Source organism: Hippoglossus hippoglossus, chromosome 21 (genome assembly GCF_009819705.1).
Source record: "Hippoglossus hippoglossus isolate fHipHip1 chromosome 21, fHipHip1.pri, whole genome shotgun sequence".
Lineage (NCBI taxonomy): Eukaryota > Metazoa > Chordata > Actinopteri > Pleuronectiformes > Pleuronectidae > Hippoglossus > Hippoglossus hippoglossus.
The window spans coordinates 21,895,764-21,907,893 of record NC_047171.1 but is presented as its reverse complement, the minus strand read 5'-3'; the positions used below and the strand labels follow the sequence as shown (position 1 = coordinate 21,907,893).

Here is a 12,130-nt window from a genome sequence, read left to right as displayed (position 1 = left end):
TCTACAGCAACAACACACCAGCTGTTAAAAGCCTTAAAAGACAATATGTAGATATGTAGATACTGAAGCTTAAATACAGCATTAACTGCTGAGCTATTTGCTTTACAAAGCACTGAAATACTGTGTTGATGTGAAAAACTACAGTTCAATGTTTGCTACATTTCTGGAGCCGACAGTGTGTGAGGTTTCCACTCAATCATTCATCTGCAATGCTCAATGATTTCCAGCTACATGCCCCCATGAGGCCATTTGATTTCTGCATTTCATGAACACAAAGAGCTTCTCAGAAAAAATGAATGGCTGCAATTACCTTTTCTTTTTTTTGCAATAGAAGAAAATAACTCAAAATACAAGACGGGTCTCTTCTGGCTGCTTGCCTGCCAGGTCATGCTGAACACAACACCCATGTAGCTGCGGAGTGTCGTCGCTGACACGCATCATAGCTACTGTCAAGAAATATAAATATGTAACATTGCACAAGAGAAACGGTTTAATGGTTTCTTTGTTGAAGTGAAAGTTTGTGTCAGTGCAGTTTAATGAAAAGGACAAACGTGAGCGTCCTTACAGCTGGAAACATGCAGCTAAGTAGATGTGTGCGGATCGATACTCAAATATTCACACTTCTGATCTCGAACGTGTGTCTGTTCAAGTGTCTACACCCATATTCATTAGTTGTTACACTCACACACAATGAACAAGATCTATTAGCCACCGGTTGGTAGGGACTACTTCTACTTCTGCCAGCCACCGCAATGCGAAACTATGGCTCCATAAATGCATATGTGATGTGTTTGTCAACTCTGGCAACAACAACACAAACCTAATTATACATTTGAAATGCAATCTCAATTCAGAATATGATAAGGTCATGCAGCGGTAGACTAAAGAGGAGGAGGAAGAGGCTCAGACTTCACCCACTCACTCACTTTAAGTTTATAATTGTTTCTAATTAAACAAAAAGAAAAAGTAGTTCATGTCTTAGTGTCAGTCCGTAGCTATAACTTGAAATAAACTATAATACCACCCTTCATTTGAATTGGTATCCATTTTGGAAAGAAAACTGGTGGTGATGCTCATGTCAAGTTTCAAGGATGAATGTGCGTGGATACAATAATCGACCTTTGGCAGAGTTTCGGTTTTGCAGGCAAATTTTGTGGTGAAGGCAAATTTTTTAATTGCTAAAAAAGCACCAGAGGGAGAATTCATGACCTGCTACACGTTTTACAAACTCTCGCACGGATTTAATTAGCAAAAGCACCTGGAACAGTAAAGGAACAAAAGCGACAGACTTTTGCAAAGACTTGATGTTCCTCAAGACTGGAAAACGAACTGCAAGCTGCAAAAGCATTGCTACCGTCGGACATCAGACGCCTTGCCAAAGAGAACTGCGAAACCATCACTTCAGAGAGGTTTGTGTTATGCATTCAGTTATTGAGTATAGCCCTCCAAGGATGTTATACAAACTCGAGTGGAAGAACATTTTCTGCTCGTCTGTTGCTAGGCACTGTACCGACAGAATGCAGAGTACATGCTGTTCAAGTACTTCTCTGAAAAATCTAGTGAATTTTGTCTGATGTTTCCAATGTATATTGGTGCATATTGTATTATTGTAGTTATGTTGAAAAGATGTTCCTAAATTCTAAAAACTAAGCTAATCGCTAAGCTGTGGTTTTGGTGTATCGTATTAAAGAAGGTGCTTCACACTTACTCTGTTGATGTCAGAGCCCTTTGGTTTAATTTGAGTTTCATTAAATGAACTCACATGTTAAGTAATTTAGTGATGAAAATTAAATAAAGTGCAGTTGTAATACCATTCTTTTTTAAGTGGAACTAAAGGGATATGTTACTGCTAGTAAAACACGTTTTTGAACACATTATTCAAATTCCTTTATCATTTATTGATGCTAAAAAATTTAATGTTAATCAAATATGGCACTTTGTCTCATCGAAATTAAAGTTTATCTTTGGGTGTTGGCAAAATAAGGACCCAAATGCAGATTCACTCGAGGACAGATCCATAAAAACAGGTTGTGAGCATGGAAAGGCAGAGTTCTCCAAACACAGAGGCCCAAAGGCAATGTTAAAAAACAATTGGTCAAAAACCAGGGCTAACACGAGGAAAAAAACTGGAATGCTGACAATGATCTGACAAGACAAACTGGCATCGGGGTAATGGAAACACAGGGATTAAATACACAAACAGAGCAATAGCTTTAGTTTTGTGTGTGTTTTGAGCTCTGCATCACTTCCTCCTCTGTGACATTGAAAAATACCAAATTATTGTATTTGCCCTAATCTTTTTTGTTTCATTGGTCCAGGTAATGGGGAAGGAGAAACCCTGGGCTCTGGTCTCAGAGGAGGGGGTCGACCAAAGTTTACTTGATAAACTCAGGGACGTGTTGAAGCAACACTTTCAAATCATCTCCAGAAGAGAGTTTCTACAAAACCCTCAGCTGCATGGCCCTAAAATCCAGGCCTTGTTTGTATGGAGCCTCAGGCCTGCAGCTGAGGTGGTATCCAATGGAGGGGCAGGCACTGACCAACTGGATGTACCATTAATCACCAGTCGAGGGGTGAAGGTGACCAACACTCCTGGTGCGGTCAGCAACTCCACTGCTGATAAGGCCATGGCTCTACTTCTGGCATCCGCACGCAGGATTGTTGAGAGTAAGGTCAAATGTTCCATGTCCTATTGTCCAATACCAAGACCTGCTTAAACTTGTTCTTCAGACAAATTATGTGAGAGAGTAAATCATTATTTAATCAAAGAGACATTCTGCTCATATTCAGGTTAATCATTTTTACTTGTATTATTATTCTAATGTTCAGATAACACATAACTTTCCTCAGACTGTCCTTTGCTGCTGCTCCAACGTTCAGCCTCTGTCAGAAACACTATTAGCTCCTGTCTCTTTAAGGGCCTCCTCCTGATATAGCTTAGTCTGCTCTGGCACATGTAGGAAACGTGTGCCTCTACTTGGCTTTGTTAGCGGGTGAGTCAGACCACTCACTTAGCAGGCATTAGTATATATATTATTTTCTGTGGTGCATTAGATCATTCATATCCAGGACAAAAGCAGTGGCATACATTCAAAGATGCAGAGGCAGTGGTAGTACAGTCGTTTCATGAAGACATACTAGGAATCTGTACAAAATAAATGAACAAAATATGAGATGTTAGTTGTTGTTTTTTCTCATAGGTCTTAAAACAGCTGAAGATAACATTTTACCCAGAAGCCTGAGAGGAGTTGAAGTCACAGGATCCACTCTGGGAATCGTGGGAATGGGCGAGATCGGTTACAAAATAGCTCAGAGAAGCAAAGGATTTGACATGAAGATCCTGTATCATAACTGGACCCGAAGGTAAAAGTCCACTTCTCAGTGTAAACTTACATACAATCTATTCTCAAGAACAAAGTGAAGGGTGTTCTTAAGATGTATAGGAATATAATAGCTCTTAATACATTGTGGTTTATCATGCAGACTAAAAAAGACACAATGTCTACAACTACCTGTTATATCTGTAACAGAATGTAACAATGAGGAATTACATTCACAAAAGAGCAGGAAGTGTGACTCCCAATTTTCGTGAAAATTCCTACAGTTGTTCTGGTGTGATCTGGCTCCTAGATAAACAATCAGAAAGGGGTTAAAACATGGTGGAGGTAATGAAGAATTGCATTAAAGCGATGAACCAGTGTGACAATGTCTCGGCTCATTCTTGCTCACTTTACTAATGTTCAGGAGTGCAGAAGCTGAGCGGGCGGTGGGAGCGACTCACTGCCGGAGGCTGGACGACCTGCTGACGAGGGCAGACTTTGTCGTGCTCGCCATCTCCCTGACACCCGACACGACGGGCCTCATCAGCCACAGAGAGCTGTCACTCATGAAACCAGAAGCAACACTGGTCAACATCAGCAGAGGTGGCGACTACGGGCCGGCTCTACTAAGATCCCAAATAAAGAGCGCTGAATTGCGTGTGCATTACAACAGATTGCACGTTTGGACTGTGATCTACTAAAAATAGTTGCATAAATTATAACAGGCGCAAACATGGTAGAGGCAGTAATATTTAAATGAGTTTTGCGTGCGTTACTGGTTTCCGCCGTGGAGCATTACGGAGAGCAGAGTGAAGAAAAGAGCAAAGGGAAATTGAATGCCATGCAATTGGAGGTGTTAGTGGAAGAGGCAAACAAACATTATTTTTGCTTGTGTCAATCCCCATGCTAACACGAGCAGAAAAAACCTGTTCTCTCCGTCTCCTCCTTACCACAATACAGATGAAGTCACAACCACTAAATTAAAGTATTTGCATCTACTCCTCACAATATTTTGCACACTTTGGTAGAAACACCCGATAATGCATATTCATTAAGGTTAGCGTACTGAATGGACAGCGCGTGTTATTCTGCACGCAATCCTCAGTGCACAGCCTTGGTAGATCAGCTTGCATGTTTTTTTGCGGGAGAAATCAAGTTTGCACACATTTTTACACATGCAAACCTTTAGTAGATCAGGCCCTACAGTATGTGTTTTCCCTACAGCTCTTTATGAGAAGATAACACTTGAAAATCGGATCTCTAACCTACAGTAATATGGTTCTTCGCATGTCTCAGATCTAGTGGTGGACCAGGACGCTTTAGTCGAAGCTCTCCAGTCTGGAACGATTTGTGCAGCGGCGTTGGACGTGACTCATCCTGAACGTTTACCAAGGTCTCATCTCAGAATCGCTTTGTCGTAAAAGAGCATTAAATTAAAAACATGACCCTGAGACGAATGTACCTCGAACAGGAGGCATTCATGAAAAAAAGTTTCATTCATTAAACCATAATGTGATTATTGCTCTACAACGTCCTCATCTTCCCTCAGTTTTTCTTGTTTTGAGTAAAATTCTCAACCTCAGTATCTAATTAAAATATACAAACACTTTTAAATTACAGCCCAAAACCCTAATGATGAATTAATTACATTTACTAACTTCTGCTCCTTAATGTTTTGCGGGGATCATCCTCTCCTGGCCATGCCCAACGTGCTCATCACCCCCCACATTGGTGGGAACACCTGGGCAGCAGTTGACAGCATTGCTCAGACGACGGTTGAAAACGCCCTGGCTGCAGTCACAGGTTCACCTATTTCCAATGAGGTCAAGCCGAAATGAGGAGATGACAATTTTGTTTTAACTAGAGCTGTAGCCAATCAGGAATGTGCCTGGTGGTTGGTTGCTTGGTCTGCGTTAATCCCTCTTGCACCTTTCTAGAGAGCATCATGTAAAACAACTTCACACTCGACACTAACCTTCCTAAGTTCCTGAGCAATACACCTGTAACCACACAGTCAACTCCTGTCCCTGCTGCAACTGTGTCGAGAGCGGTTCTCTTCCTTTCTGCAAAAAGTCTCGAAAAATTGGGTTCAGACATTTTCCAGAGTTTATCTTTCCCGTATGGCGAACATGGCAGGAGATTGTCCGGGTCAGACGGGTTCACAACAACAGGAAAATGTCTGAAAGCAGCTCACTTGAGGCCGTACTAGTGCAATTCCTTGTTGTGTTGTGCCTGGATTCAAATAATAGTCTCTATTTATAAGAAGTGAAGTCATATATGGCATATTGTGATTAAGTCTTTAAAATGAATGTATATATAGGAAATGAGACTGAGAGTTTCCTTTATCAGTGATTTCACTTCTTTAAAAGATGAAACGCTTTTATCTTTTCTTTCATTTGTATTCACCACTCGGCACGTTCCGTGTCATGGTCCACCCTAATCTCTGTAATATACACGATAATCTCACTTACATTAACATAAAGGTATATCAAAGTCATGACTCCTGTGTAAATGTAAAACATGGAGAGTTTTCCTGGGAGCTGTGTTTTCATAGAACTGATATGAAATGAGGTTGAAGTGTTTTATTTTGCTTTGGATGATAATAACTGAAAAAAAGAAAATGAAGCCGAGCATTAAAGAACATTCTTAACCGTGAAATAGTTGTTTGACAAATCAATCCCAGCACGAGGTTCAATTATTAGCTCTGTAGATTAAAATTAGAATGATTTTACAGAACAATAAACCAATAAGAAGATGTGTAACAGCAACCCTGTCTCTTAGAAAATGTGTTTACACGAATATTAGACATTTTTCTATCCAATTACATTGTGCTGGAGTGGAACACACTAAATGTTTGGTCGTATGGGGATAAGATCTTTTGAGATATACGTTCCACATGCAGACAGACAGAGATACCTGAGTTATCAGACAGATTTCTGTTTTATCTCCCTTCCTCATACTGTGAATGTTACATGTGTTATAATTTTAAGAATACTGAGCTACTTCAGAATTATTCCTTATCATTAGTGAGTCTTCCGCAAACAATTCTACAGTATACTGTCACTTTTTTGGTTTGTGTGCTGGACATTGTGCGCAGAGCTTTTCATACACACTCTATGGTGCAGAGTGAAGTTAGAAAGCTTTGTGTTCATCCTACCTGGTTTATCGGGAGTGAGGATTTTTTTGGAGGTGTTTTTCATAAAATGAAACTGACTTTGCTTCATTAGTGTTCATGTGTGTGGTTTATATATAAGTTGGAATTACTTACTTAGCTGGTAGTATGTTTTCCTATATTACATGTCGACTTTTTCAGAGGTCTGTCAGTGACAACTTTTCAAAATAAAAGTTGTGTAATTCAGCTAGATATAAAGCATTTTTATTTTGAACACATATTAATAAAAAGAGGAGGCAATTATAAGAATATTGTTGCCATGACAGTGATCAGTACACCTGTGAATGTCTGTGTCAGTCTGATATGATAAAAAAATATATCATCAAGCTATTAAAATGACCTATCAGGACGAGATACAACTGCTTGTTAATATTGAACGTATTACCTATTTGGGTTAGGGTTAGAAAATGCCTTTATTTATTGTAAAAAAGGATTGTACTGTACCTGATATTATGGATGTTCATAGTTGTAAAGTTGCTCTGGAAAACAAAATAATTAAATAGAATTAAAGGTGAAAGAAAAGAGATATATTGCAGATTGGTAAAAAAAAAGATTCTGCTGAGCAAAAGTCTCATTCTCTCTCCTTTTTTTGTGTTTATGGGGTTCCACACTCAAACATGTATTTACAGCATGGATCATTCTCAGAGGCATTTGACTTTGAACTAATGATTGATTTTCCGTATTAATCTACAGACTCAGGGTGGATGGTGGGAGGACAAACCGCAGGACTTTGACTCCAGGGTCGAGGACTTGAGTCTGTGTCCAGTTAGTGTTTAACTTTAAAAGCATTTTGTCACAGTTTCAGTAAATAACCACCATGTGTCTCAGGCTTCAAATCTCTGCAGACGTTTTTTGCCTTAAATAAAAAAATACTTGATTGTTCATTTCACAATCTCTGATATTTGTAAAATCAATTTAATCTTATTGCTAAATCCCCTCCATTATTAATAACTGCAACTATACGTGTGTGGGTGGTTGGAGAGGTTTCAGCACAATTCCTGTGAAACAGTATTTGTGAATAATACACCAAGCAGAACCATCAGCCCCTGGAGCGGTTTTCACATTAACTCTCATTCATCCAAGTAAAACATCGGTCAAAGGTTTGGTTAAAAAGAAAACTCCCATCATCAGCTTCTACCTGATCGTTCTGACAGCAGAGAAGAGTTGAAGCTCCAGCTTTGGTTAGAAAGGTGAGTCTTCCTCATAAAACTAACTTTAATGTCATTTCCTGTGATTTATTTGTATTGATTTTTCCTTTGAACAGAAATATCCATTATCGGAAACTAGTTGGAAATGTTTGATATATTTCTGAATTAAGCGGTTGTGTGGTAACAAAATTCACATTTTTTGCATGTTCAGTTTAGTAAGTAGTTAACTGGAATGACCTTATTAGGAGTGTAAAGGTAAAAACTGTAACTGTGTTCAGCTGCTGCAATAAACATTCAAAGTCAGTTGTTTGAGTGAAATTAACAAAATACATTGTCCTCTCTTTTAAGGAAGGTGATGGAGGAGGAAAAACCATGGGCGCTGATCTCACAGGTCGGGGGTGACTTTGGGTACCTGGAAGAGCTCGCAGACCTCTTGACACAACACTTCCAAATCGTCTGCCATCAAGAGCTTCTAGACAACCCAACTCTCCATGGCCCCAGAATTCAGGTCCTGTTTATATGGAAGTATTTCCCTGCAGCCGAGCATGCGCTGCTCAGATTGCTTCCTTCCCTCAAAGTGGTCGCCAGTGGAGGAGCGGGCACTGACCACCTGGATCTGCCGTTCATCGGCGGTCGAGGGGTGAAAGTGGCCAACACACCAGGTGTGGTCAGCGACGGCACTGCTGATCTTGCCATGGGTCTGCTTCTGGCGTCAGCTCGCAAGATCCTCGAGGGTAAGTTTAAGCAACTGACCAATGTTAGGGTAGTTTGATGGGGGCCCGGCTACATCGACGTTATATGTTGTTCTACTTGTTCAATACAAATCATACATAATCTGCAGAACCATACAAAAATGACCTGTACGTGCCCTGTCTTGAAACGCTGTGTGCTCAACATCAATAAAAGTAAAACAATAATTAAATTCAAATAACACTGAGCGAGTCGCCCATGATCCTAGAAAAGAACAAATAAGATGTTAGTGTCAAAACATGACCTCTTCAGCTTTCAGATGCTGTAAAACAATTATGAGTCTTGTTACAAATTTCTTAAACAAAAATGTCTCACAGATAAAACAATATCTTTATCAGTATCAACAATAAGTTTAATTAGAAACTAGAAAAAATTATTCTACTAGAAAAATGTGCTGTAATATACTGGCCAATCTTTTACGGGGGAAGCAACGCAGTCAACTTTATATTTTGAAAATGAGGAATAATGCAATTTATAATTACTCGCACACCACTTAAAATAACAGTTGGGTTGTTGGTTTATTAAAATTCATAATTTTACAGTATTTTGTATTAAATGAAAAAACCTGTAAAACCTGAGGGTTATTTTCTGTAAAATGTATCACAGTGTATAATCTCAAGGTGTATTAATGTTAATAATTTGGTTTGCAAAGGTGAAGATGCCATTTTTTTCCCCTCACAGGTCATCACATAGCTATTGACCCAAAGACGGTCCATATGCCGCAAAGCCTGATGGGAGTTGAAGTCACCGGGTCGACTCTGGGGATTATCGGAATGGGAGATATCGGACACAGAATCGCCCAAAGAAGCTGTGGATTTCAAATGAAGATCCTGTATCACAACAGGACCAGAAGGTATTTCGTTATGACGTGATGCGTACTGTATATAAAAACACTGTTCCAACACGCTCTACGTATTTTATTCTGTTCAGGAGTGTAGAGGATGAGCAGGCGGTTAAAGCCAGTTACTGTGAGCGGCTGGACGACCTGCTGCGGTGGTCGGACTTCGTCATGATAGCCGTCAGACTGACCTCGGCCACGGCAGGTCTGATTGGCCGAAGAGAGCTGTCCCTCATGAAGCCCACTGCAACGCTGGTCAACATCAGCAGAGGTTAGAAAGATGCGTTTACTAGATCGTGGTACGGCGGCTGAGACCTCTCACACAACTGCATCAACTGAAAACACAAACTCAAAAGAAACAAGTCTCTACCATCCTAGTATTGATCTAGATTCATGATCATTAGTTAAAAATAACACTGTTCATGTCTCAGGTGAAGTTGTGGACCAGGATGCTTTAGTGGAAGCTCTCCGCTCGGGAACGATTCGGGCTGCGGCTCTAGACGTGACTCATCCAGAACCTTTGCCAAGGTCTCATCTCTCAGAATAGAATCATGTTCTAACTGAAATAATTCTACTAATGGAATCGCTCCCCGCTCAACTCCTCTGCTCTTATCCTGTGCAGGGATCACCCACTCCTCCGCCTGCCCAATGTGCTGATCACCCCCCACATCGGGATCAATACAAACAACACAGCCAGGAGGATTGTGGAGAAGATGGTGGAGAACGCCCTGGCTGCACTGAAAGGATTACCTGTCCCCAATGAAGTCAGGCCACAGTGAACAAGCTTGTTCAGCAGAATCTGTTCATTCTTTCTGAAGAACATTGTCAGCCTCATCATAAAAATCTAATGTGAACATCTAGCAGTGGAACCGAGTCACGTCAAAAGTTCATTTCAAGTGTATTAGTCAAGTAAAATCAAGGTTATTAATAAAGCACATTGGAAATAACCAGAGTTGAACTAAGTACAAGAATAAAATAAAATAATAAAAAAATGTGGGATGTATGGGCTAGTATCATTGTACCTATAGTTAAAATACACAAAATAATAATTTTGACATTTAATTGCTTTGTGTTCCTGAAGCCGTGTTTGATTTTAGATCTTGCAGAATGCTTTGTCCCAGAAAAACAAACCAAAACTTCTCTGTCTTTCTAAAATCATCTGTAATATCCCAACCTCCAAAGATAAATAACTGAATATATCTGCACCATCACAGACATATTAAGTTACTTGATTCAGCAATTGTAACCAACTGGTGTTCAATAGGGAAATTCTTCTCTCTTTGTCTCTGGGCGGCTGTGGCTGAGGGTAGATCGTCCTATCATAGGATTGTAGGTCGTCCTCCAACCAAAAGGTCGGTGGTTCAATGCCAGTCTCCCCCATCTGCATGCCGAAGTGTCCTTGATGCTGAACACCGAATGGCCCCTCATAGAAAAACCCCTGCCCATAGATGCATTGTATGAATGTGTGAATGGGTGAAAACTGTACTGTAAAGAGGTTTAAATGTGGTCATCAAGATTAGAAAAGCTCTATATAAATACAAACCATTTATCATCTTTAAAACACAAAACAAAAGTATTACTTTGTATATTTATATATTCACGGCTGAAGCAAAATATCAGCCACAGCAGCAGCTCAGAAACAGAGACTGGGTCCGAAATCCCCCACTACCCCCTACTCACTATATAGGGATTCTATATAGCGGACTTTATTATGACTTTATCCGCAAAAGATAAATATTCTTTCAGGCATTTTCTCTGCTACGTCATTGTCCTCAGGATTATGACGTACAACAACAACAACGTCAGCCGCTGGAAAATCCTACAATAACTATATATTATTGCTATAATAATGTTTATTTTATGCTTGGTATTAATACTTTTAGGTAAAAAACATGTTGAATCTTTAAATGTAGAAATAAACTTGTTTGTCTGTGTTAGTGCTGGGATGCGCTGATCTACTCTTATTACATGTTTTACCGCCACAGTTCACAGATTTGTCATTAAAACAAAACTATGCCATCGGCAATGCTGATTTGAAATAGGTCTGTAAAACTGCTGGCTAATGTGAAACTGTCTGTCTTTATCCTCAAGGCTGTGACGTGCTACAATCTAACAGCAAATTCACTATATGGTGAGTAGTGAATGATTTCACACAAAGAGAGAGAGAGAGAGAGAGAGAGAGAGAGAGAGAGAGAGAGAGAGAGAGAGGACAGGGGACGTAATAAAAGGTTCAGGGAAAAGAACGTTTTATTGGTTTAATACTGTAAAAATGTATAAAATAAAGTGTGGGACGGGATGAATTAACATTATTCCCCTCATTCACCCTGACCACCTCCCATGGACGACTTGTGTGCACAACAAAGATCCTAAAAATCATCCTCAGTGAACATAATGCAGGTAGAAATAATATTTTCCATCAAAGTTAATGGTCTAAAATTAGAAGTATTTACTGTAAATGGTATTTACAGTTGACCCAGTAGAAAGAACTGTGCTGTTGTTTTTTATTCCCTAAAATATTGTATATTTTGTAAACCACATATATTCCCAATGCCATTACACTCAGCAAATAAAACGTTGTTGAAATCATTTGACTGAACTACATACACTGGAAATAATATGTGTGATTTACATGGACGCTAAGCGCCGTGTGTTTCTGCCTCCGAGCGGCTCAGAGTTTATCCGTATGCTGAGATTACGGCGAGAGTTGAAGGTCGTGTTCTGAACGCGTGGCCCTCGCTGCACTGAGCACAAATGAGGCTCTTGAGGCCATGTTTGTGAGTGAATGTGGCAATGAGGACAGACAACAGTAAGGCTGCTGCCACTCACACTGTATCTTTGATCGTATTTTAAAAAGGGCACGCTGTCTGGAAATGAAGGGCACCCTTTCAGCAGGCGGCCGTCC

General features: G+C 40.0%; 2 protein-coding genes across 3 annotated transcripts; both read left to right on the top strand.

The window, feature by feature from the left end:
- The first annotated feature begins 2,321 nt into the window (after window positions 1-2,321).
- LOC117755235 (glyoxylate/hydroxypyruvate reductase B-like) lies at window positions 2,322-5,158 on the top strand. Its single transcript, XM_034574838.1, has 5 exons — window positions 2,322-2,667; window positions 3,201-3,363; window positions 3,745-3,923; window positions 4,617-4,712; window positions 5,001-5,158. Exons 1-5 carry the CDS (start codon window positions 2,322-2,324, stop codon window positions 5,156-5,158), a joined length of 942 nt encoding a protein of 313 aa, XP_034430729.1.
- A 2,452-nt stretch (window positions 5,159-7,610) lies between these two features.
- On the top strand, window positions 7,611-10,007 carry LOC117755233 (probable 2-ketogluconate reductase). 2 transcript variants are annotated; one of them, XM_034574836.1, is made up of 6 exons: window positions 7,611-7,682; window positions 7,989-8,374; window positions 9,072-9,243; window positions 9,321-9,499; window positions 9,660-9,756; window positions 9,851-10,007. In XM_034574836.1, exons 2-6 carry the CDS (start codon window positions 7,996-7,998, stop codon window positions 10,005-10,007), a joined length of 984 nt encoding a protein of 327 aa, XP_034430727.1. In that variant the 5' UTR covers window positions 7,611-7,682; window positions 7,989-7,995. The 2 variants fall into 2 exon arrangements, with proteins under 2 accessions (XP_034430727.1, XP_034430728.1); XM_034574837.1 differs by having other exon boundaries at window positions 7,656-7,682; window positions 7,993-8,374.
- Window positions 10,008-12,130: the final 2,123 nt, after the last annotated feature.